At 43.5% G+C, this 27485-nt stretch overlaps 1 protein-coding gene across 7 annotated transcripts in view; it reads right to left on the reverse strand.

The window, feature by feature from the left end:
• Positions 1-3114: 3114 nt before the first annotated feature.
• EBF1 (EBF transcription factor 1) overlaps positions 3115-27485 on the reverse strand; it is a 402958-nt gene continuing 378587 nt past the window's right edge. For 4 of the 7 annotated variants that reach the window (XM_043913423.1, XM_043913422.1, XM_043913421.1 and 1 more), the window contains exons 12-16: positions 20228-20293; positions 18805-18982; positions 17958-18137; positions 13625-13819; positions 3115-5323 (exon numbers count right to left, since the gene is read on the reverse strand). In XM_043913423.1, coding sequence (XP_043769358.1) covers positions 5292-5323; positions 13625-13819; positions 17958-18137; positions 18805-18982; positions 20228-20293 — 651 coding nt within the window. In that variant the 3' untranslated portion in view covers positions 3115-5291. Of the gene's footprint in view, positions 5324-13221; positions 13305-13624; positions 13820-17957; positions 18138-18804; positions 18983-20227; positions 20294-27485 lie in introns of those variants that run through there. The other 3 variants (XM_043913426.1, XM_043913425.1, XM_043913424.1) reach the window with 1 other exon arrangement.

The following is a 27485-nucleotide window of genomic DNA, read 5'->3' on the forward strand; positions in this document are numbered from 1 at the left end:
TTGGCCACAAGTCCCAAACTGACATTCTTGGAGGCCCATGGACTTTCTTTTTTTCCCAATGCAGTGTTTAGAAAGCACTATTTTGGGATTAGATGGCAGCATTTAAAAAAAGAATTTCACGCAAAAATAATTCAATAATATTCAAATAATTCAACAATGGCATTCTTGAAAAATAAAAGATGGGCATCACTGGGGCTGCATTCCCATGTGGGGACAACTGCCTGGAGCAAGCGAGGGTTCCTTGTCTGTTTTTTACCCCAGCTCACCTACTTCATGGTTTACCATCACGGTCTCTGTGGTCAGAAGCAGAGCATCGAGTTTATGACCACTGCTTCAGGCCCTACAGACTAGAGCTGTGACTGGTTTGCCTACTGCATCCTAGTGAACCAGTGAAGTGCCAAACAGATAGTAGGTCCTCAGTCTCTGTTCTGAACTGAAGTTCCCAGGCTCCTCAGTGACATCTTGCACATCTGCATGCTCTACAGACACAGTCTGTCTGTTCCTGAATGGGCCATGCTTGCATGTGCATGCTCAGTCGTGTCCAACTCTCTGTGACCCAGCAGCCTCCTCTGTCCAAGGGATTTCCCAGGCATGAACTGGAGTCGGTTGCCATTTCCTTCTCCTGAATGGGCCCTGTCTATGCCCAAAGCCTGGGTCCTTATATCTGCTCTCATTTCCTCTGCTTATGGTGCCACCCCACCTGCTTACTTCATCCTTCACATCTCAGCTTAGATGTCCCTCTCTCTGGAAACCTTCCCCAACCCGTCAGGTTAAAACAGATCCCACTGTAATACACTTTCAGAGCATTCTAGACTTTTTCATTGCCGTTATCAGTTTGTTAGTTAGACTTGTATGGTTGCTTAATGTCTCCTTGCCTCACTCGACTATAAAGATCCATGAGGGTAGGATCAGTGTTGCTGTGCTTGTTATAGAATCCACCAGGTTTCACCTGGTGCCAGATGAAACCCTCAAGGTCTATGTGAATAAATGAATGCTTCCAGGAAATAGGCCTTAAGGAAAGTAGAAGCCAGTATGTAGCGGTGTGGATGTCTGTCTTATTCTATGGAGCATTATGAGTGTATTGTCCTTAACACTCTAAACTACTCTGAGTATAGATTCCTCTTGTCTGAGATTATGAGTGGCCTAAGGGCAGGGGCCTCTTGTTCCCTTTTTTATCTTCTGTACCTGATACAGAATTCCAAAAAAAAATGTATATTGAATGACCAAACTAATCAGCATAGATTTCTTTGTAAGATGAGGATGGTGGCTTCTCTGCTTATTAACTTATTCATTACACTCTTTCATCACCTCAGATTGGGCTCTATTCCAGAGCAAAAGTGTATCAGCAATGCCCACCACAAATGATCCTGATGGTGGTTGCAGGATGACCTAGCAGCTCTGGTCATCAAGTTTCTGCTGGTGCATGGCCTTTTTGCTGAGTTTTTGAGGCATTTTATAAGCATCGTTAAGCTTATCATGTCCAATAATTGTAAAAGTAGAGAAAGCATTGAATGTGCAATTGGACAGACTTATGATGATGATCAAATTAAAGTGAAATAGTTTTACAGGAGTAGGTGCCTAGTGGGTGTTTGTGGAATGTTTGACCCTAGGTAAATTTGTTTTTTTCCAACAGGAAAAATGTCTTATCGACATGGGATTTAAAACTATAGATCATGGAAAGTTCTGTGTTCACACATGCCTCCTCCTCAGTGAGCCAGGGCACATAATTGACCAGAAAGCTCACTGGGATTAATTAGCAGTGGTATGTGAAGAGCTTGGTTCAGACTTGGAGCATGGAGGATGACTTTCCAGCGAGGCCAGATCCTAGATTCATAATTCAGTCACTTCAGGGGGATCTCATTGCTTACCTAGTGTAATCATTGGGGCTCTTGGCTCAGACCAGGATGGGCATTGTGTGTCCAGCTGCTGCCAGCAGAGGGCAGCAGTACGCTGTGTGTGTTCAATTTGCATTCCAGATTAGCAAATCCCCATGGACTGACAAAGAGGCAAAGTGGGTGTCCCAGGACTACTCTTGCTGCTTTTCTCTGGGTGATAACACTGGACCCATGCCATTGCACACACAGACCTTTTTACATTATGTTGGACTTGGGCTCATCCAAAATAGAGAAATGAATACACAACTAGGAGCTGTCATCACAGACAAGAAGTAACTTTAATTAAATATTGTGAAAGTTGAAAAGTTTTTACAGCTTGAATGTTTGCAAAAAAAAAAAAATTATAACAATCTCTACAGTAGTTAGGTTCTCTAACGATTGAACTGTACAGTGTGTGTCTATTCCAAAAGTCTGATAGGAAGGTGAAAGGTTAGATTTAGAGATGACTTCGTTAAGCTGCATCCTAGTACAATGTGAGGCCAGGGTGTGTTATGCAATCCAGTCATCCAGAAGCTGTATTTTTCCCCCCAAACTGAAATCTTAGTTGAATTCTCTATTTTGTTTTCTTCTTAAAGCCATATTCTGTATTTAGGGGAACATCTTTTATTTGTAAAAGTTCCATGTAGAAGAGAGAGGGTCAGAGGGCCAGAATGACTTTTCATCTAATCAATGTAAATAGAGGCAACAAAACACAAATTATACACATTTTAAAGGCTCTTTGGACTTTCAAGAAAAGTTCTACCCACTACAATGGCTGACAATGGGTGGCGTCTGTCGCCAGGGTCTGAGCCGGACACCTCACCGGCTTACCGGGGGTCCTTCACAAACAGTTAAGGGGCTCACCAGACAAAATATGGCTTTAAATTGTACACATCTTCAGGCCAGCGCTTACCACACGAATTCAGACAACCTTTCTGAGTACCGAGAAGCAATGTGTCCACTTTGCTTACATTTTCCAGTTTTATTATTATTATTTATCATTATTATTTCTCACCAAGAAAAATCAGCTTTCTTCCCCTCCCTTCCCTCCCGCAACACCCCTCCCCCACCCGCCCCAACCCATAAAAATCGCACTCTGACAGTCTAGTGAAAACCATTGCAAAATCCATATGGGGGCATGCACAGTTGCAGCATTGTTGTAAATTTTCTTGCTCTACTAGAAAAAGTTACATTATCTTAAGGTAACAAAACAGTTCTTTTGTGCTTTTCGATTTCTTTCTTTCTTTTTTTTTTCTTTTTTTTTCTTTTTCTTTTTTCTTAGAATGTTAGTGATGACTGACAGTTTTGGTGCACAGTTACAATGTACAAGTGAAATGAATATGATTTGCATTGTTAAGGCATCCAATCTGCTGGTTTATATTTATGTGAAAGACAGAGGAAATATACAAGCAGACTTAGGAAAGAAAGTATGTTCATTGATTTCTATGAAGTTTCTCCCTGGAATTTAATGCACAAAATGCATCACTCCAAAGGGAGAGGTTCCATGCATATTAATAGAGTAAAACAGCATTAGGGTTTTCTTCTGTAAGCTTCCAAAGCAAAGGATACATTTTTTTTTTAATCTACGGAACTAAATGCTACAAGAATAATATGCTACTATTTTTTTGCCATAAATTGGAAAAAACTTCTTAACTTACAAATAATATAAAAATAGACAATGGCTTTTGGGTGAAAATTAAAAAAAAAATGAAGCATGGTTTAAAACAATACTAAAAATAACTATAAATGAAATGTTTAAAAATCACATTGAAACAGCTAACTATAGGTGACCAAACAAATACGCACTTTTCACATAGCAAACATACACAATAAAATAAACTGGGAGTCAGAGGAAAAGGAGGAAGGGGAAAGCAATGTACAAATTCCAAAGATAAATACATTATTTATATGGATATCTTACAAAATCCCCTTTAAAACAAAAAGCCTTTTAATTAATTTTGCAAGTATGTGCAAGCTAAAGGTAGTGAGCTTTTTTTTTTCCTTTGCAAAATATGCAGTAAAATCTTTTTTTATGATATTGAAAAACTGTCTTAAGACATTAAAATGTATAAATAGAACAACAACTTTGGCAAAAAATCACAAAAAAATCTACAGTATTTATAACTACATACAAAAACACAACAGCAAAGAAAAAATATCAGGCAAATGCATCCTCGGAGCTTTGCTGCATCTTCGCCATTAACTTCTATTGTAAGAACACTTCCCAGATAATGAGAGCAAAAATTCCCATCGAACAGAAAACTGTGTTTTGAGGTCTCAACCTTCTTCTCCTTTCTCCCAGTTTCCTTTTATTCTTGATTCCAAAGCACTTAACCGGTTGTTTCAATCTACTATGTTACAAATAGTAAGGGTCGACCAATAGAGGCGCTATCTCAAATGGGAACTCTGAAAGACCTGCTGTGTTGGAGGATTGGGATGAAGTCAGCATTTAGGACGAGTCAACTTTAACCTTGTAAATGGCGGCGTGTTACTGGGATTTTGGCTTGATAACTAACTGGAGGGAATAATTTGGAATTCTGTGCCTGACCCTGTTCCATGCAGTCTCAAAGGAGATTCTCACACAGTATGTGTGCCTCCAAGCTCTCGCGAGGCCATCGGCTTCAGAAGAAGTTGACGTAAGCAAAAGAGAGAGTGCTATCAGGTTTAAATATGCAGTTTTAACATCTGTCTAGAGGCACTGGATTTTCGAGTAGAAGGGGAAAATGTGATCACTTACATCACTGGTTAACTTTCCAGGCTGCATTTATTTACACAGTTACTTAAGACAACAATACGAAAGGGAGAAATAAGCTTGCACTGCTAAGGGGTGGCATGTTAAGTTAGATACTGGAAATGCACTGTCCGAGTAACTACCACTTGATATGCTTTAAGGCGCAGAAGCCGACCCTTAGTTTCCTAAAAAATCTAACTGGCATTCCTATTCTGTCCCATACAAGCTTTTTTTTTTCTTTTTTTTTTTTAAACTTTTTTGTAAATATCACCACTTCATTCTCCTTTTACACAGCTTTAAAAACATCATAAATTAAAACATGGAGTCTTATTTATAGTGTCCCTTGTATACAGCTTTACGGTTTATAAAAGACAAGTGATTGCAGAGTTAAGCTTAAAAAAAAAGAGAGAGAGAAAGAAAAAGTGGATTTGCTTCTATCAACACAGAATAAATATATCCCCCCAAGGATGCGGGAGGTACAACTGTAACCAACACCCTGCGTTAGCAGATCCCTTCCAATTTCAGTATTTGCAAGGTCGGCGATATTGTTTGTTTAAAAATCTGCAGTTATTGTGATTCCTCTTAAAAAGGCCTGAGTTAAAAGTTCCACTCTGGGACTTGTATCAGATTACTCTCTGTAGCAGAATCCAACCTCTTCATTAATAAAATTCTTCAAGGCAATTCTTTCACATGGGAGGAACAATCATGCCAGATATTGCTGTGGAAAGAGAAGACAAGAGTCAGTGGCTTTTGTGTCCAAACTTCCTACTGAGAAAAAAGATGGGGGGAAGAAAAACACCCACACACCACTATGTTCGTTGAACATTAGCCACAAATGAGTTTTCTCATCTTCCCTGGAAGGAATTTTTAATTAGAAAAAATACACGTACTTTATTAAGAATGTAGTGTTATCAGTGAATGTATGTGTCTTTAACAGACGATTCTAAATGTCCCTCCAAATCTGATTTCAATTTTAAGACATAACTGGCAAGTCAGAGTTTGAATACTGCTGGGAAAGTTAGAGCCCCATCACTTGCAAAAGAGTGGGAATTTTCAATTTGTCACTCTTTTTTCCCCTTGCTTTCACTTCCAAAATATAAAATGAAAAACTGGTCCACCATAACAGCCAGCAATTGCTACAAAAAACCGTGGCTCTGCCTGTGTCCTGTATTAGCATGAGAGCTGAGCGCTGAGGACCGGAGCGGCGATTTGAGCGCCTCCACCTCAGTCCTCAGGCCTGCGGTGAGCAGCAGCCAGCTCCAGGAGATGTCATTCCCGGGGGACGAGGCGGGAGGGTGTCCCCTGTCCCTCTGCTGCGGTCCAGGTTTCTGCAACAGTCTGACCACGTCTCTAGAAAACTTTAGCCTGGAAAAGCTGAAGGAGATCCTAGGCAAAGGGAAAGCTGTGTGGGAGAATTAAAAATCTTGCAAAGCATTGTTAGGAGGCCTCACACAGTTGTAGCGAAAGAGCATGGAATCCCACAGGCCCACATTCCACCTCTTCTCTGTTTGCTGAGTAAGTCCCCCAGAGGTGCTTGCTTGCTTGCTTGCTTGCTTGCGTGCATGCTCAGTCGTGTCTGACTCTTTGCGACCCCATGGACTGTAGCCCACTGGGTTCCACTGTCCATGGGATTTTCCTTTTCCACCCAGAGTTATTTACTTGTCTCCATGAACCTCTCTGCCTTTTCGGCTAGGAATGGAGTATATTTGCTAGGGCCGTGATACTGTTAGAGTTGTGGGAGATTTAAATGCACTGACCAATAGGAAGTGCTTAGTCCTGATAGGCTCCTAGTGAAGACCTAATAGAGTTGGGCTCCTATTAACTTCTGCTGCTAAATGAGCTGCGTGACCTAGTGCAAAATGCTGAACTCTTCCGGGCTGTGTTTCCTTATATCAACTAGGTACTGTCCAACATGGAACACTTCACTTGATGGGTATAAGGAATAAAGGGACAAGTGCAGAGTTCAGGATGGCAACTTTGAAATATGTGGAGATGAGAGCAGTGCTTACATTAGAAGCAAGAGGCAGCCATCTTTGGCTCTCAGCGATGGCTTAGCATCCTGTCAGGCAGAGAAAGGAAGTCATTGCTTTCTTTTTGTTGGCAATTCTAAATTTAAATTAATGTCCTTGTCAGTGGTGACTGCATCTAGGAAGTGACCCTCTAAATTTCCCAGCTCTCATGTCTGCAAGAATGGGCTCTTTTAAAGTGAGCCCCAAAGCCTTCAGTAGACACGGGAAGGCCAGGTGGGGCTCTGAGAGCTGTGGGCCCCACAAGCCTCTGCTTCCCCTCCCCCACCCCCTGATAGTTTTGATTCAATTTTTTAAAAAGCATTTTGCCAAACACTTTTTCCGTTAATTTTTAAACCCATCTGTATTCACAAGGAAATTTAATCCACATGTTTCTGATTCATTTACACGTAAATCATCCAAATGTTGTTTTGCAAGAGCCATTCTGCAGTCCAAAAGCTCCTAGAGTCTTTTTTGTAAGTCCTCATAAGCCATTTTTCTTAGAAACAGGAAGTGTCTCTTGCCAAATGCAGGCCAATTTAAACTCCCAATGATTTGGGATCCATTGGAAATGCAGTGCGCCCCTAAGATGCAAGTGAGCCCTAGATTTCGACTGACACAGGAAGCTGGGTATTTCAATCCAAGCCTTGAGAATTCAAGATGCTATAGCTCCAAAGGCAAGGAGGATGGACTGGGAAAGAGGGTCTTTGCAGAGTGAGAGCGCAGCATGGTGCTGCCTCCCTAAGGATCTTTTCTTCCAGGCTGAAGGTAGGTCCATGCACCTTTACTAAAAGGCAGACCTTCCCAAGGGAGTGCTAAGGCCTCTGGCAAAAGAGTGTCTCCTTACGCCTTCTGCCAAAATCTAGCCTGTATGCCCAGCAGTCTCCTAGAGCAGAGCCTGATCACCAGGCAGTTTCCATATGATACAAAGCAAAAGGGAAAATGGACAAAATTCCTGCTAATTTGGGTCGGTGGACGTAGTCAAAATGTATGAATAGGGTCCTAAAAACATCAGGATTTTTAAAAAAATTCTAGATGACCAGAATTAAAAAAAAAAAAAAAAAAAAAACTACTCAGTGTTCTGATACCTGAATCATGTGTTAAATCAATAAGATGAAACTTCTATTACGACCACATTAAAAGCTATAAAGCAAAGCTAACTAACATGCTGCCAGTCCAGAGCTAACAGTGTTTCTTGGTCTGGGACCCAGGGGTTAAAAACTCCAGCACGTCAAGAGCCCAGGCTGGCATCCTGAGTGAGCCAGGTTCCCGCTGTGGGGACTGAGGTGGCTCAGCCAGAGTTAGGCCTTCCGTAGCGTGAGTGGCGCTCCCTGCTGCCACGTGAGAATGCCTACACATAACCACCACATGTTCCGAACTACTTCCAGAGAAGGTGGAGAGGTGGAGTCTCTAAAATATAAAATAGCCCAGTTTATATGCGTTAGCAAAAAGTTAAAATCAAAGCCAAATAAACAAACCGTCCGGGGGTGTCTAGGGGTGACTGTGGTCTGTCCCCACTTTCTTCCCTCTCCTTCATTGGCCCTCAGATTCCTCTGAGGGTCTAATGGAAGCCAGGGAACCTCTGTCCAAGAAGAAGGCTCGGAGATGCTTACACCCAGAATTTTGCACATAACATCGGGGGTTACTGCTCCCTAAATCTCTTCCATCACTTTCTAAACTCCAGATGCAGAACCCTTATTGATGAGTAAATTTTGGGCAAGGAGTCCCGTTTGTGGCCTCTGGGTTTAGGCACTCTAAAGAGGCCTTTTAATAAAGAAACCTCATCGCATGACTGCGGGGAAGCTCCCGGGATATTAGAAGCTGTTTTTCTTGTGTCTGTGCTGTAATCCTCAAGATTACTTATGTGGGTGAGATGGATGGGTGTTTGAGGCTTAGAATGTTCCAGAAATGCTGCTGGCACACGGACTTGCCCAAGTGGGGCCCATGAAGATTTCCATGAGGACACGACACCCCCACACTCTCTCAGAGTAACGTGTGCCAGGGCATCACAAGACCGAAGAGGCTCTGCCATCCCCTCTGGCAGCTGGGTGATCACGTTCCCTGACAGAAGCTCAGAAAACTACTGGCTTCAGAGGCAATGCATTTTTTGATTGGATAAGAACAAAGACAAAATGGAAAGTTTTGCTGAGCTGGGAGAAATCTGGAGTAAGAGGGTGGAATGTGATCTTCCTCGAACCACCACATGTGTAAGGATGCGGAGCTAATCGGGAACAGGATGAGGGGACAAGCTTGCACAAACTCAACATGTGCGTCAAGCAGAAGACAATTCCAGGAGATGTGCTACCAGACTGTGGAGAGCTGGGTGGGGCCGGCCAGCCTCTGCTCCAGCGAGGTGGGGAAAGGGGAGAAAAGCACTATGTGGGTATGATTTCTGTGAAATGACTCTGGCCTTTTAATTTTTCACTGCGGAGACTGTCCGGAACATAGGGTTTAAAATCCCTACCTTGAGGGCAGGTCCAATGACATGGTGACAGCATTCTGGGGGCTGCCTATCTTTTAATGAAATCCTTTGGGGCCCAAAATTAGAATCCATGTTTCATGGGCCCAGCTTTAGGAGAAGCGAAAGCGTGTCTCCAGGACTATAACTGAGCATATGAGGTAACTCAAGTCTTCGCCTCTGAAAACAGACACACTTGAGGAGTCTAAGATCAGGACTGGCCAATGACATCTTGATAAGAATGGAAGGAGATTTCTCTGTGTTATCATCTTTAAATCCAAAATATGTCTAAATTTTACATAGTTTTTCGTAGGATGTTCACTGGTTCTAATGGGTCAATAAGTGCAATGAACTAAGAGGGAGACTCTTCTGTTTAGCTGCGGGGTGTCTTAGAGCCTTTAGTTAAACTTGCATGCATTGTGACTCCAAGATAGTAAGCACCATTTTCGAGGTTTGTTTGACCATAACCATTTCTTTCTTTTTTTAAAGCAGAACATCTTATGAGACTCCAGAAATACTGAGATAGATAAGAGTTTGTCCTACAGATGTCTCAGGCAAATGGTAGATTGTCAAAGATTTTACCTACCTGGGAGAGAAAACCAACTGGAGTCACAGGAGAAACTGCCAATTCTAAAATATAAGAATGGTGCTCCTGACTCCCAGGTAAGGACTTCCTTGGTACCCTTTCTCCCTGCCTCTTGGTACCTGTGCTCTAGGGGGGTACATGGCTTAGTGGCTACCACGCAGGACTCTGGCTCAGGTTATCCTTAAACCTTCTGCTTAAAATGCCTCCCCCCTCACCTCATCTCCCTGGGCCTGAATCCTACCTGCCCCTCATCTGAACTTCCACAGCTGGTTGCCCAGTGGTTTGAATATAACCATTTAGTTTAACATAGGGGCTTATATTGGGGCTTTCCTGGTGGCTCAGATGGTAAAGAATCCACCTGTAATGCCGAAGTTGCAGGAGACACAAGTTCAATCCCTGGGTTGGTAATACACCCTGGAGGAGGGCATGGCAACCCACTCCACTGTTCTTGCCAGGAGAATCCCATGGACAGAGGAGCCTGGTGGGCTCCTCTGGTGGGCTTACAGTCCATGGGGTCACAGACAGTCAGACACGACAGAGCAACTAACGCTTTCATACTTACATAATAGTCAGTCGGGCTGGGACTTAACCCCAGTCTCCCCTGATGTGCTAGTCCTATAACTCTGGATGAGCCTTCTCAGCTCTGTCTCAGTTTCTGCATCTGTATAATGGGGACAGTAAACAGCCTATATTTCGGGCTGGTTGGGAGGAACACACGAGACAGTGAAGAAGACCTCCCACATTAGTGGCTCTGACCACTGTCATCACCATCATGTGAGACCACAATGTGTATCTGTTGAGGAATAAATGTGTGCTGTCACCAGAGGAGGCTGAGAAAGGGCTGCTAAGGAAACGGATCTCTAACTAGTTGGTTTAAAAAAAAAAAAAAGAATGACGGACAATTAGCAGAGTGGTAGCTGGAGGTAAATAGACCTTTAAAACACTTAAACAGCCTAACTGTGTCACCTCTAATCTTGCTTATATGGTCAATTTGCTTAACCAACTCTTCCTCCGTCACTTGCCCTGTCTTAATGATCACAATTCTGAACAAGGTGGGTCCAAATGAAACAGCTGTTACTGTAACAATGACGAGGAGGAGGAGAATACCACACTTCAGAGATCCTCCTCCTCAATTCTCTAGCCTAGCTGTCTTTTTAAAATTTTTAATAGAAGTGGAATTTAGAAAGCTGAAGATGAGGTACTTCTTAGGTTTTGGGTCTAGGAGCCCACTGTCAGAATATTACTTTTCCCAGAAGCCAAGGCCCCCGGCAAGAGACCCCTGAAAACAGTGGTGCACTGCACCCACATCTGCAGGGAAAGCATGCAGAGGACAGACGTGCAGCCCGGCCGGGTGGGCCCTGCCTGCTGAGTGGATGGTAGGGGCAGAGTGGGCGGGGAGGAGGAGAGCTTCCTGGAAGTTGGTGTCGGTTACTGTGACTTTAATTTCTCTCCTCATACCTCCTCGGCTGACATCACTCCGAAACTAAGGACCTTTGGTGCATAACAGAATTCGTAACACAAAAACCACCAGGACCCACACTCGACCAGAAGGGAAGGGCAGTGTCATCCACAGCAGCAAGTTGAGCACAAGCAAGCCGGGAGCTTTACGCCCCAGAGCCTCCCGCTGTGCGCTAGGTAGGGGTGGAGAGGTGGGGACGCTGCAGGTCAGAAGGGGGAGGCAGGCTCTGCACTCTGGGATCTGTGCAGGCTGGGTTAGAAACGCTCCAGGGGTGACAAATGCACACACTTCTATGTGGCCCTGTCTTGATGCCATCTCATCATTACTTAAGTACACACACACATAACACATACCTTACACCATTAGAAGTTCCCTTAATCCAGGAGGTTCTAAAATTCGGGCTGAGTTCCTCCTTTCAGACCCTACCTGTTCCCTCCATGATCCACACAGCATGAAAAAACCTTTGGCCTCACCAAAGGGCTGCCCACTTCAGTCACTGACCCTCCAAGAGCCATGGGTCTTTTCTTCTCACATGCCACCCCCTCCACGGCTGATTACAAACCCCATTATACCCACTTCCTGACGTCAAGTCTATGATTAACAAGGGCTGTGACTGGCAGCTCAGAAATGGTAGATTTCTGCTTTCCATACATTTTTATCCTTATTTAAACCCATTATAAGTTATGTTCACTTAGGCATTACATCCTCAGTTTGCCAGCTGGAGGTGTAGTCAGGGTGACAGAGCATTATTTTTAGCTGAAAAAGACACTTGCATGAATGGGCGGCTCCCCTTTAGGGGGTGGGCATTTCCTATCACGAACAGTATTGCCTGAACTGTCATTCCAGAGTCTGAGTATCTTCCTCCTCCCTCTAAGAAGATGGCTTTGCTGGGCCCTGTTTCAGGGTTGGGCACGGGCACTCCCCTTGCCTGTGCTGGGCAGACTGGCCAGCAGGGCTCTGCGCAGTGCTCGGCAGAGCCCTCCTGGAGTCAGAAAGGCACAGGCAGGAGGAGCTCGGGTTCAGGAGTCACCCAGAGGCTTCGGTTTTGGCTCCATCATTACTAGATACGTGACCCTGAGCAAACTGGGCCTTCGTTTCCCCATCTATATGACAGGAATAGTACTGCCCTCATGGAGTCTTTGAGAGAATGGATGTAAGTTTACATCAGTACAAAGTACGCATACAGACGTATAAATAAACAGACAATAAGAAACAAGACTGCCTGCTTGACCGCTCTCAACCTCCATGGCTGAGCTGTCAGTGACGATGGGCAAGCCGGCCACTGAAAGGAAGGTCCTGTGGGGCGCTGGGTTGGGGCACAGATCCTCAGGGTTTATTTTCATCCCCTCTGTTTCTGCCTATGCCTCTTGGCAGGTGTTTACTCTCCTGATGCCTGAATTTTACCCTCTCTGCAATGGAGACCATAACCGTCCTTGTGTTTCATCAGGAAGTTGAGAGGATCAAATAAGATAAAGCAGGCACAGTGCTCAGCACTGGTCAGTGCTCAAAGAATGGCAACTGATGATTTTATTGATCTTACTTCCCTGCCAGCTGCCTTAGGAATCCTGGATGCATCCTGTTTACCCACTCTGAGTAGTACAGTGCTTGGAAGATAGAGCAGGAGATAGAACTTTTGGGCTTGAGTTTGAAGCCGGCCTCTGCCACATACCATTGTCTCCAAGTCAAGCCATTCCCTAACCTCACTAGTCTTTTGCTTTCTCGTCTATAAAATCTGAGTACCGATCCCACAGTCCCACTGTGGGAAAGGAAAGAGGCCGTGCAGCTCAATACCCCAATTCAGTGCCAGCACTTAAAGAGAAGGTAAGAAACAGTAGACCCGTTTTAAAAGGTTCCTTTTTTCTCAATGAATAGAAAGGTCCCCTAAAATCTTGGTGACTCTTATTTTCCAGATTCCATGAGGGGGAGGAAATCAAACAATTTTAATATGAACCAGGGTCCTCCAGTGGCACTTTGGGCTTTCTGGTTCCCAGTAGTAGTAAGCTTTGAGTGTTTGGTCTAAGATGTTGTAACCTCAGGGCCCTGACTGGGCTGTCACACCCCCTCCCCAAGATCAGCCCCACACGTGTTCATGCTGACACAGGCAACAGGAAGGGAACCTACTTCAGGAGAAGGCCAGTCCTGGGAGAGACCCTGCAGTGGAGAACTTGCTAGAGTCCACAAAAGACTGATCTGATTATGGCGACCACAGGGAATGAGAGAGGAAAGAGAAATGACATTAGTAAGTGGCGACAGTATTTTTCAAGGAAATCTAGGGCCTGAGCAGAACTGCTGGAGTTGGAAGAACTGCTCAGGCAACTCCAGCAGAGGAGGGATATGGGGGGCCTGGGGCCAGGTCCGACAAGGGCAAACACACAGGAACAGAAGAGCTGAGGGCAGACAGGGGCAGGCAAGCCCAAGGTCGAGCCCTGGGCAGCAGCGCGTCTGCTGCAGGCCCTGGGAAGGTGAGTCAGGGCGCATCTGGTTGGCCCCGGCTAGGGCCTGGGGCTTACCTTGCAGACTGTTCCCGTTGGTGCTGGTGCAGGTGGGAGGTGGGGAGGTCTGGGGTCTGACGACAGGCGCAAAAGCACTCTTCTGTTTCACGGCTGAGACCATGTTGGCTGGTGAGAAGGAGAAGATGCCAGAGGAGCTGCTGCAATTGGAGGGGAGGCTTGTGGAGGAGGCCATGGTGGGGCTGGATGGCACAACTAAGGGGCAAGGGGAAAAGAAAAATCAGCGCTTCTCCCGGTATCCTGACACACAGCCTCTCAGCTCCCACCCTGACACCCAGCCCGCTCAGGCCACCCTTCTAGCAGGAGCCTTCCCTGAACGCTCAGGGTCTTGTCAGCTTTCATCATTTGGTACCTGGCACGTGTTTCCTTTCGTCGGTGGTGACTGTGGTCTTTTGTGTGTTTATTGTAGGCCGACTATGTGCCAGGCGGTATGCCAGAGCATCTCAGGCCAGGAGGCAAGAGTGTTCTTACTAAGGGAATGGTGTCACTAATAGCTTCGACAGTGAGTACGGCCCACTCTGGGGAGTCGGGGAAGGGAAACCAAAGAAGGTTTCATGGAGGAGGTGTAGGCCTGTACTGAGGTTCTAGCAAAGGGTCTGGGGCTACAAGAGGCAGGAGGTGGCCTGACCGGGAGGGTGTGGTCACTTGTGGAAGGAGAGGTATGAGGAAGAAGAGTGAGGTAAAGGCAATGCCAGGGTTCTAGTTTAAGGCACTGATGCATGGATGGCGGGGTGTGTCCGCTGTCTCCCCATGAAGCTACTACAGCTCCCCGAGGTGTACATGTATGCGGGTCAGTCATGTCTGACTCTTCAGGACCCCGTGGACTGTAGCCTACCAGGCTCCTCTGCCCATGGGGGTTTCCCAGGCAAGAACAGGCCATTTCCTCCTCCAGGGGATCCTCCTGTGGCAGGGACTGAACTGGAATCTTGAGTCTCCTGCATTGGCAGGTGGAGTCTTTACCCCTGAGCCACCTGGGAAGCCCTCTTGAAGGATATATCTCCATGTTCCACAACACAGATAGAGGTAGGTAGGCGGCCAGATGGATAAATAATCCACCACTTGCTTTCTGAGTGACTAATGAGGGCCTACAAGTCAAAGTTCCAAATCCTCTCTACCTCCTGCAGAACGGTACAGAGATGCATGTGTGTGAGCTAATAAGCAGCAGGATCGGAGCTTTATGTAAATACTCACAGTCTGGGAGTGGTGGGGACGTGGATTATCAATGACAGGAGATCTCTGGTGACTCAGAGAGAGAGACAACCTAGCTGCTTGGAGGATATGAAAGAGTGTGAGTGATGCAGGTCCTCTCCACATGGCCTTTCATCTTTCACTAGTTGCTAGTCATCTCATGTCACTTTAGGAAGTAGATATTGTACACACGAAAGCCCTCTACACTCAGGACTTAGGGCCATCACACACCCACCTTCCATTTCCTCTGTACCCCAGGGAAAAGTATGAGTTCTGTGCGATGATTTTCAGGCACTTAATTCACATTCTAGGTACTTCCTCCTCACTGTATTATTTTCCACAGTATGTAATACACATTCTATATTGCTTCGTCACCTGCAGGAATCTTGACATCTTTTCCATCTATGTCAGTAGCCAAGCAAGCTTCAGTTGGGACCTATTACATCCTTTTTAAACCTGAGCAAACCGAGCGAGTCGAGACTCAGAAAATAGTCCAGGGACTGGCCCCCGTGAGTGAACTGAAAGGTGAGCCCTGGAACCACACCCCAGCGCAGGGCTCTGTCTACGAGGCTGCCCTGCAAAGCACACCGATCACCAGGGGACAGGCCCCTTCCCAGGAGCACACCACAGTCCAATTCCCTGAGTAAGTGGCCTCCCCCTCAACCTCCTGACTTTGGAAACTTAGGGAAGAGCTTATCAAGTCAGTCACAGACAGCAGTTGCCATCAGGGGGAAATGACCTCTTCTAATCAGCCCTCAGCACTACACAACCCAAATGCACTGGATGTTTTATGGAGCAGAACAGGGAGCCACCATCCTCAGGATTTTCACAAACATTTTCCAAACTGTACTTTTTCTTTTAATGAGACCAGCATTTTTATACATCTCTTAGGATTTGTAAATGTGAAAATGCGCTCAATAATAACACCCATTTAAATTGCAAAACTCCTGCACTGGAGGTTTGATTTTTAAATATTCGTAGACTTGAAATCCTGCTGGTTCACTGAGGAAGGCAATTAATCTCGTTGGCAAATGCGATCATTATGTGTATTTAGAGGTGGGGAGTTTGAGGGGGGCCTTAACAGAGGAAGGGGTGAAATATAGTCAAGCAGTTCCATTTGTTATAACATTATTAGTTATCAGCCACCACACCAGAAAGGGTGTTCACCAGTGGAAACGTCTTATTTTATTTTTTATTCTGTTTGGAATTTTTCAACATGAGTGGTTTATGAATAATTAAATATTGTGGAGGCAAAAATTCAAATCAGCTGGGCTTTTTGTTTATTGTTTTATTTGCATTTATGCAGATAAAACCGTCCCATCTGAGAGCCTATTTGAGAATTTAATACTATATTTGTGAGCACTGAGAAAATCAATTAATGGAAATTAAATGTTGGAAGTTTCACAGTCTGACAGATGCAATCTCAGGCTCAGGTCGCTGGGTGTCTGCACAGGCTTAGGAAGACAGGGCAATCCAAGGCCCTAAATTGAATTGCTACCATATAGCAATTAGGTTATTGATTTAATTAAGAATGCCACCTTTTAATTTTCAGGTCATGATTGAAACCTTTTCTGATTGAGTAGAAACGAGAACACTGAAATGATAGATTTGTGAGAAACAATCTTTTGATGAATCAAAATCTAATGTGAAACTGGCCCCAAACATTGATGCTTCAGCAGACAGATGTAATATATGCAGATTATTAGAGAGAATTTTAAATGTACAACAAGCTGCTGATTCCAAACAGATCGAGTAGATATAAAGAAATACAGAGGTTTAGCTCACACTGAGCCTACAAATTCAGCCGAAAGGTAAATGGCGCTAAGTATTGCTTTCAGAAGTTAACTTCTTGCAAAGGCCAAGAATGATCTTTCCTCTTTCAACAGCCTAGCACACTCTGCATTTCCACTGTCAGAGAAAGCATCATTTTCAGTATTTTTAGCTGAGACTCTCATTTTTTAAAAAATCATACCATTCTCTCATTTAACAACACAGTTTCTATCAGCTCACAAAATTCTCAGAGCTTAAAATTATTATACACCAGAAGAGCCACACACACTGTCCAAGATGAACTTGGTTTTCTATGTAAAAATCCTCAGAGGGCAATTGAGAGACTGTGGAGACACAGCTCATGACATTTTGTATGTAAAGACGCCGGTTCCCTGAGGTTCTTTATACGCAATCGAAACACTGCACACACACACACCCCCCCCACCCCACCCCCGCCAAAAAAAACCCTTTAACCTCAGCTTCTTTAAGACAGGGACAAGGCACAAAAGAACAATTTCTTGTATATGTTTTTTCATCATGCCAAATTTTTGGGAAAAATAAAGTGCGTTTTTTGGTTTGAATGTTTGTTTTTCTTTGTACATATTAAACACAAGGGGAAAAAAATCTAAACATTAAAAGAATAAAGGAGAGGGACTTCCCTGGTGGCCTAGTGGCTAAGACTGTACGCTCCCAATGCAGGGGGCCCACGTTCGATCTCTGGTCAGGGAACTAGATCCTACATGCCGCAACTAACACCCAGTGCAGCCAATTAAATAAATATCTTTTTTTTTTTTAAGAAATATCTTTAAAAATAAAAATTTTAAGGTTTAGATAGTCATTACCATGCTAAACTACTAGCACCACTTAACATTATCATTCTATCATTATGATTATTACCGAGATTTACTGACTGCATCTCCCATGGGCTGAGCTTTAGGACAAGCTTATTACATGCATTCTTTTATCCAAGTCTCACAACTGTGTGGGAGAGAGAGTGGCTTCCTTCCCCATTTTACAGATGAGAAAACTGAGGTTTAGAAAGGAGATGAACCTGCTCAGGGCCACAGTCAGTGACTGGTAGAAGAGTCAGACCCAGCTCCATCTGACTGGAAGGAAGCTTGGGATCTCACAATGACCTCACGTTGCTACTTGGGTTGCAGGCAAGCTCTGCTAGAGAGACAGGGGAGAATGATGAGCAAGGAGAGCAGAGATTCCTGCTGGAGACAGTGCTGCCTTGGGTCCCATCACCTGGGTCCACGCCTGGCCGGGCGGGGTCCTCAGAGCGGGCAGACCTGCACAATGAGCCAACACAGCACACTGCCCAGGTTTTGGAGCAGAAAACGTACAGAAACACAGGACACACGTCCTTACTTACTGGCGTAGGGCGAGTTGGCAGCTGAGCCGTTGAGGAAGGTAGGGGAGCCGCCCAAATTGGACATGGCAGCGGTGCCGTATCCATTCATACTCGTGGTGACCGAGTTATAGTTGGTCTGCTGGGGGGTGGTGCTCGGCACATACCCGTGTGGTGACACGCTGCTTGAGTTGCGGGTGAAACCTGAGAGGCGGGGGCGAAAGCAAGGATGAGGGTGGCATTCAGGTGGGTGGTGGGCCTGGGAGGCTGGGGGAAAGGAGGTCTCTGTCTCTTGCCCCCTCACCATATCCCAAAGGGAAGGGGCTGAGTGATTCATGGGTGGGTTGATGGTGCTAGCTCTGTGATTAAAATGGGAAGCGAGCGAAAGACACATTTCTCAGGAGATCATAAATACTTAGCGGGCCCGTGAGAAGTGGCAACGCAGGACTTATAAATTATCATTTTGGAACAGAAATAAATCCCAATCCGAGAGATGTACCCTGGAGGTAACAGGTTCCTACTCCCTGGGTGAGGGTGATAGGCTCTGGCCCCTCCAGAACTTTAATTCCAACCCTCTTTGGGACCTGTCATTCATGGTTTACAGTGAAAAGTCAAATGCAGAGATGGCTAAATGCATGGATCCTTTCTAGCGCCCCCGCACCAGATTACCAAACATGATGGCTAGAACCAGAAGTCTACAATAATACCTAATACACACAGACCTAGGAATCTCCCTTTTTATGGGGGGTAAAAAAAAGAATTTTAAAAAATGAACACTTTTGCGTCAAATAAATGGGGAGGGGTAGCTTGAGGTTGGGAAGGGGCAAGGAAATCAGCAGGAGTGGGAGGCGGACAAGGGCGGGCTCCTGACCCTGATTGGTGGCCTGCGATGCCTCGGAGACATTCACGGCCAGTTGTCCACTGAAGGAGTTCACGCCCATCATTCCCGCATGGACAGAGGTGTTCGTGAGGGCCGGGAGCTGGCTGTGGTTGCGAGGGACACTGTACAGAGCCTCTGCGATGTCAGCTGCTCTCTTCAGAATAATCTCCTGAAAAGTAACAAGAACATCCCGTTTAACTGCCCCAGTCACATTTCTGGGAGTAACACATCCCAAGTGTTTACTGCAGGCTGCACTCAGGGCTTTCCATGATTAACTGCACTAACTTCTGCAACCTTTTCAGCAAACCTGTGTGTTCAGTCTCATCACCATCAAGCCCATACCTCAGATGGGCCAACTGAGGCTGAGAGAGGTGAAGACCTCATTTAAGGACACTTACCTCCTTAAGGCGGAGAAGGCAATGGCACCCCACTCCAGTACTCTTGCCTGGAAAATCCCATGGACGGAGGAGCCTGGTAGGCTGCAGTCCATGGGGTCGCTGAGTTGGACACAACTGAGTGACTTCACTTTCACTTTTCACTTTCATGCATTGGAGAAGGAAATGGCAACCCACTCCAGTGTTCTTGCCTGGAGAATCTCAGGGACGGGGGAGCCTGGTGGGCTGCCATCTATGGGGTCGCACAGAGTCGGACACGACTGAAGCAACTTAGCAGCAGTAGCAGCAGCAACCTCCTTAAGGACAGAGCTGGGCTGCATAACTCTATATGACTCTGACAGCCCATTAACTCAGCCAATCCTCCATACTACCTCGGGGACAGCAACCTGGGGCTTCCCTTCCCCACCAGTAACACAGAAAACTCTGGGGTCACTCTCTCACACACACACATGTGCGCCCTGAATCTCATCTCCCTGGATGAAGTTAAGGGAAGGTTTACATGACAACCTGTGTCCTTAAGTATTAGGGCTGTGTCCCTCGGACACTGACCAATTCAAGTGACACAAGAAAGGAAGGATTATCTCAGACTTGTAGTTTCCTGAGCAAGTTGAATCAGAAACATGGAGTTGCTCTATGAAACAAGCAGACAATGTTCAGGCCCTGTTACACTTTTCAGGAGAAGAAATTAAGCCCCTCTTTTCCTCCTAAATTTTCTCAAAAACCTGAGAGGAATAAAATTGAGCACCAGTAACTCTCTTCTTCAATGATGAACTATATTCCCACAGGAGATTCCTTTTAAATGAAGTACCTTTTCTCATAAGAAAAATTATTCCCTAGAAAAGGCAATAAAAGATTTACAAAAGAACAGAGAAGAACTGAATGGCTTTGCAACATGTTAGGCCTGAATGACTTATACTCTGAACTTAGGAAAGAGCTTTTGTAATTTTCATGCTTTTTCATTCTAACAAGGACTCGGAGCTTCAGCTGAATGTGGAAGGTTCGAGACCCAGCACGCTCACCTGGTTGTTGTGTGGCATCCCATAGAGTGCTTCTACCAGATCTGCAGCCCTTTTGAGTATCACTTCCTGTCAAGGAGAAAAGCAGATACAGTCCTCTGAGTGAAAGCAGGATGTCATTATCTTTTCACATGATCATGTTCTATTTTCCCTCTCACCATCCTTTGCCAACACACTGCTTTAAAAGCAGTGGGTTTGGGGAACCCCAGAGTGGTGTTAAATCACCAATTTATCCCTGTTCATATACACACTTAATCAAGTCAAAAGGTGAGCATCATTGGTACTGCAAGATAAAATACATCACTCAATAGTCTGCCATAAGCACGATAAAGCACTCATATGTTTATTGCTGAATACAATTGCAAGGTCATTTACTAGATTACTACAATCGATGTCAGTTGGTGCATGTTATGAATCCCTAAGATGTGTTTATTTTGCACTTAATTGCTTATTCCAGGAACCATGACCTTATCAGACAGGTCATTTTCAAGAGATTTCCAATCAGTCTTCAGCTAGTAAGAAGCATGTGGCATTAGACTCCTCTTGTATATCTCCCTTGTGTGGCAGAGTCATGAGATCACGGGGTGATGTGCTGTTTTGTCAGAGGTTCTTACAAAAGAATTCTCCTGCCCCCAGAAGCTCCCTCTGCACCAATTTTCATGACTGGCAGAGTCTGCTTCTTTTATAGCAATTCTTTGCTATTTCAGAATTGTTTGTCATTTTCCCCAATTGCTCATTCATCCTCCTCCTAGGTGTTATGCTCTGCTGTTCACTCCAGTTGAAGAAAAAATGTCTCCTTTCATTTAGGTGGACTTCCATATTTAGCTAGCATGTGTGTTTCTAATAATGTAGGGCACTCTACAAAAATATGTGTGGTGGTAATTTTTTTCATTCTAACCACAAGAAATTGTTCCTTTATTCAGCCCCAATTTTCTAAAGATTCATTTATACTGCAATGTGAAAAGAAAAGCTAAACTTGATGTATATAAAATGGAGGTTTATCAGAGAACCAAACATGAAGGCATGGTATGATTATCAGAGGTGATTTGCAAAAAGATATGTTTACATTATTTTTTTTTTTTTTGCTGTGGGTAAAGTTTCAAAAATAAGTTTAACTTTAAACATTTTACACAATAGATTTCTGCATGGAGAAGCAGTGCTGTTCAATTTTCACATACTGCAGACACTGATCACAAAATAGGGATATAATTACATTCATTTTGCTGTCACCATAGCCTCTTCAAAAATTCTTGAACAACTCTTGAAATGACAAGCTTTTAGATACATATTAGCATTTTTCAATTTTAAATTCTCTATAAGATAAGATAAAATAGTTGTCATACTGCAGTAACTACTTATGACATATATAATGTCCTAAATTCAAAAATGAGAGAGAGGGGTTTTCAGTTCTCAATAAACATTTATGCGTGCCTTAAGCTGCTGCTATACCCCATTTACAAAACAGTTCTGTTATTTTTCAGATAAGGAGTGGAAAACATTATATAATCAATGGGGTTTGAATCAATCCATCTGAAATAATTTATTTTTTAATGCAAGCTACAAGATAACCTACCACATTTTTGTTTGCAGTGCTGTCTGACCATAGCAGTTAATAATTTACTATGGTGTGGGCACAGTAAACCCTATCCCCAGATCAAATTCAGCCCGTACTGCTTTCATTAAAACCTCACGGCTTTATCTGGCTCTTAGAAAAGATTAGAACAAAACAGGATCAAGTTAGTTTATATACTAAAAGTTGACTTCTGTGGGTCTATATTCATTTATTTCTTCAAATGAATATTTATGTCAGTGTTTGGGCTTGGCAAAGAAGGTATTTTTCTTTCTTCTCATTTTAGGGAAAAAAATACAAGACTCCTATTTGTCAAAAGCAAGACGAGGTGCAGTTAGAACCTGCATTTGTGAACTTCAATCTTGGAACAGTATCATTGAGGATTTAAAGCAGTGCTTATTTTAATTAATTTCACAGGACCAGGGAGGAGGCAGTTCCAATAAACTCCAGTATCTTTGAAGTTCTTGTACCTGAAAAATTCCAATTATCAGGGTAGGCTATATATTTTAAACTGATATATTTTTGGTGATAACAGGTTTTGATGACATAATTCACTTGTTTCTTTTTCTCCTTACTCAACGCCCAGAGCTCTCATCAGCATTCAATCCCCTGAAAGTGAAACATGTGAACCTCACTTCCTAGAGTTGCCTCCTCCTTCAGTCCATGGAACCAGGACACGCTTTCCACTAGGCACATTGCTGTAGTTCAGTCAGCAGCCCAGCATTGCTTCAGACCAGCAGTCTTGAGGACAGTGGTCCCAATGTCATGTCCTGAAAGTGACTCTCTTAAATGGTATCTTGCCTATTTTAAAGTATCCTTCATCGTGGTATCAACTTTGGGGCTTAAGGGGGAGAGGCTTTTGGCTCAGCTTGCCCAATGTGATTCAGCTTCTATTAGTTATTTCTGCAAATGGGAAGGAGAAAGGAAATGTCTGGGTCCTTTTGGAGTTAGTGCAGCGAACCTGCAAGGTGCTTGGATTTCGGTGACCAGAAAATTGCTCTCACCTCCATGTCATTAGGCTCCCAGTGAACTAGCCCCCAAGCGTGTTTGTGTTGGGGATCTAATATATTGCCTTTCAATCAGAGCTGAGAACCACTGAACACACAGACAGAACATGACGAGCAGGTCAGGAAAGCAATAAAGATTTTACAGAGCTGTCCAAGGTGCTAAATTTACTCAATAATGGGTTTGGCACCATAGTGTTAACCTCTCATTTACTACCAGTTTGAGGGACTAAATTGAAGTAGCTGACTTCATTTACCTTGAAATGTATATTTTATGACATTATGTAAGTAGATTGAAAGGGCACTGCAGTTTTAACAATTTAAAGGCTAAAGCATGTTTAAGATGAAACTTGAATATTTATTGTATATTGCACTTAAAGTATATAGAATGTTAAAATGTATTGATTAAATTTGTAAAAGGCATTATAAAAATGACAGGTAGTATAAAAGATGTATGCCTTTTAAAATCAAATTGATAGTATATGCTATCTCTTCGGTGGTCACAAGTGTAATTTTTTTGCAGTTTTATATGGTAATTTGAAAAATCTGTAATTTCACATTAGGAAATGATTGAGCCTGTGATGTTAAAAAAAAGAGAGAAATTTCCCATAAGGGGAAGAGCTGGATGTTTCATATAATCTTCTGTCTCTGAAATTGTTCCTAAAGTCTTATTTTTTGTGACATCGTGTAAGGATCCTTCCATTCTAATATGCAATTTTAATATTTCTGAAAAGAAAGAGCATTTGACTAGTACTAATATCTAATTTTTCAAAGCATTTATTTGTCAGGAGAGATTTTCTCCTCTCTTCTTAATGTTTAAAATGACTCCCTGCTTGCAGTTTAAAACATGAGGGTAGAGATTAGACTTTTCCAAGATAATTAATCCTATCCTTGGATTAAAAAAATAACATATCCCATTGAGTAATTAAGAAGACAAATACTAGTACCCGAAATATTGAAAAGCCCCAGCGTCTCCTTATAGAGGTAATGCTTATTCTCCAACCTATATCCTGAGTCAGACTATTTTTCTTTTCATAAGTTTGGACTTATTCTCAAAGACATAGAAAATGTTTACTCTTTAAAAACAACAGCAACTTTTTACTGACCTATTTCCTTTCACAATCAAAACTTGTCTTTACCTGCCTTGCTATGACCATTGATTGATGATTATGTGAATGGGATTCTGGAGAGGAAAAATGGATAAGCTATACTAAATCTGTTTAGAGTTAGTAGAAACACTGGAGAGATTCAAGGAACAGTCAAGTATAATTGTCCTAAGTTTTGCTATATTTTGAAACCTTAATGATAAAAATGCCAAATGGGCTACAGATACAGTGAGAAGATGCGGCTTTACTTCCCATGTCGCAACCCAGTCAGTTAGCAAATAATTTTTAAACTTCCTGTTGCCCAGGTAGCCGCACACCAACATTCCTCTCCAGCACCTTTCAAGGCCCCCTATCTTCCCAGAATTAAGGTACAGGGTTACTGGGAGGTCGCACAAGATCTCCACCCCTCTTTATTCAACCTCCTCTCCCTATGCATCGGAAGAACCGCTGTCTATTCTGGGCTAGCCAGGCCTCCTCAGTCTAGAAGGAGCATGCTGGGCCCCTTCCGATCTCCAAACCATCACTCATTTGCTCTTACTTCACCTGGACACTGGCTTCAGCCGGTGTCCATTTGCAATGCCTCCCCATCCTGTAGAGTCTGGTAATGACTGTGGTACTGGTGGTGGTGGGAGAGTAATGGAAGAGAGAACTGCTGTGTTTGGAAAGGGAGACTTTAACTCACTCGCTCCTCATGGTGAGACTGTATCACCATTTGGCAGATAAGGAGACCGAGACTCAGAGAGGTCCACCAATCTGCCCTGAGGTCACACAGCTAATGAACGTCTGAGCAGGGATTCAATCTCAGTCCTGTTACACGTCAGAGCCTGAACTCTTCATACTTACACTATCCTATCAGAACTAATTCCACCTTCACTGAGACTCCATCTTCTAACCTCTCTCATTCCTCTGAAAAAGAGTGCTGACTGCCCTACCCAGAGCCACACAGAAGTAGATTCTGTAGGGTCATTTTGTTCTGCTCTTAAGTGTGCGAGTCTTCAACCTCCAACAACCAGACTGTAGATACTTTGAGGTCATGGCTATGTCTTAATCTCCTTCTCTAAGCCCCTAGCACTGTGTGTCGTGTCCGACTCTTTGCGAGCCCGTGGACTGTAGCCCACCAGGCTCCTCCATCTATGGACTTCTCCAGGCAAGAATACTGGAGTGGGTTGCCATTTCCTTCTCCAGGGGATCTTTCTGACCCGGGGGATCGAACCCAGGTCTCCCGCAATGCAGGCAGACGCTTTAACCTCTGAGCCACCAGGGAAGCCCTCAGCAAACCACAGCCCTTGATAAATTCTTATTGAAGAGTTTATTCTAAAATAGGTACTGATTTTTAAAAGTATGTGCTTAATTTATATGAGGAAATGACCAAGTTATATATTTGGCATAGTTTATAAAAGCAGAAGACTTAAATTTGGTGCCCCATTTGGCTCTAGACTTTTGAATCCAATATATAAATTTCCAAAGGTCAAGTCTGGGGGGTTTTATACCATTTTTTAAGTGAATTTGCTCCTTCACTCCTGCTGGCTTATACTTACACTTTAATTTTGTGATTAATATAATGAATCATCTTGGGTACAGACATTATCTCAAGTTATAGGCTGCTATCAACATGAGGCTGGTCTTGATGTACATTAGCCTTTTATTAACTGTACTCCTAGACTCTTAGAAATACTTAGGTTTTTGCATCCTCTCAGGAACAAGGCATATCATATCTGATATGCAGACATGGCTAACTCATCTTTCCTTCTGTTTTATGACAGTAAAATCTCTGAGGATTATTCACCCTCCATGTCAATCTTCGGCATCTGATCCCAAATGTGTTGCTTTTAATAATAAGTCCATATTCACTGTGCCCACCCAGCCTCCTAGGGAGAGTGGGAAGGATGTCTAACCATCCGATACTGAGCCCATTTATAAATCCAGTTCAATGTTTTGAGTAATTCAAACCCAGATGAGCAGGGGAGATGGCCTGAACTCCCTTCCATTCAGAACACATACAGACCAACTCATAAAGCCAGATGGGTACCCATTTACCAACACAACATTAATTTCAAAGATCAGAATCAGATTTTGAGACTCTGGAAACTCCCTCATAAAATTAAAGCCCAGGGATGCTTCAGTAATTTCAGAAGACAATCTGTGCTTGGCTTTATGCTCCGTCAAGTAGAAAATAATGTTTTGAGGGATGTAGAAAACAGAAGCTAAACAGTAAGCATCAATTATCAAAGTCAAGTTGACTTGGGTGATTCCTACAAAAGAAGTACAATACTTTCCTGTCACTGCACTTTTCCCTGACACCCATTTATCACCAATCTACTTTCCTTATCAGGGAATTCAAGATACAGTGGGTCCAAATATCAGCAAAATATGGAGTGGAATGGCAAAATCACTCCTGATTTGAAGTCGATAAGCACTTATGACTGAACTCAGCACTGACTCCATGCACCTCCTCACTCTGGAGTTTACACTGGGTTCAAATCTTAAACAGTGTAACTCAGCTTATTAGCCTTTACGTTCCAGCTCTTTCCCCACTTGCTTCTGAAAGCGTGGGTGACACTACCGATTGGAAAGCCTAAAAGCTGAAACACTGATTGGAAGTTTCTGGCGGCCCATTTCCCACAGAGCTGGATGTACAGCACAATAAATACTAGTTATACTGAAAGGTATTTCTGTGAAGGGTAGTTTTCTATCCCAACTTCCTTTATGTTTATTCAGCCAAATGGAAAATTCCACAATGGTAGACTCTGCATCCTAAAAAAAAAAAAATCATATAATGAGGGCAGTGAGGGAAAGAATAAAACAAACCAAAATAATACTTGAGCGCTGTTTAGTTTCCAATCCTCTGAGACATTCCTTAAATTTTTCATTTTTTCTGGTATTATGAACTTCTCAAAATGGAGCTTAGCGCAGATCATTAGAAGCCTTTGGTGTCACACTTTAAACACTCTTTACTCAGAAGCCCTATGACTGAGAAGTGTCGCTTACATTTAGCATGGATATAATTAAACATGTTTCTGTTGAAAGGGGCATTCTCATTATGGCTAAGGACCACTTTAGACTAAATTGAAATGGAAAGGAGGAACATAGATGAGATGTAGGTAGCAAGTGGTTATTTCTAGGGAGGCATAAAATGCCAAATGTGTAACAATTATATTTTACAACCCTGCATTCTAAAGACTTCAGAGCATTTTATTATATAAGAAGCCCCAGCTGAAGCTTACGGAACATTCCAGCACACACTCATTGCCCATAGCCTTTAAAGAAAAATAAAATTCAAACCATAATCAAAATCTGCAGAAAATTTCAAAACAAAGGATTTAAGTATTTTGAAAGGGTCTACTGCCATTTTCACAAGAGGCTTCAAAAGTATTCTAAAGGCATTGCCGAGCTTTGAAGGGGAGGGGGCTTCCAAACCTCCTTTAATTTTAAGGTCGATTTTATGTTCAGATTAGATGCTACTCCTCTTACTTCTCCAACGGATGTTAGGTATCATTGTGCCACGTGGCTGAAGGTGCACCAGAAGGCTTTGCATTTGTTAGAAGCACGGTATAGAGGACTTCTGAATCACATGAAATGAA

Source organism: Cervus elaphus, chromosome 9 (genome assembly GCF_910594005.1).
Source record: "Cervus elaphus chromosome 9, mCerEla1.1, whole genome shotgun sequence".
NCBI lineage: Eukaryota > Metazoa > Chordata > Mammalia > Artiodactyla > Cervidae > Cervus > Cervus elaphus.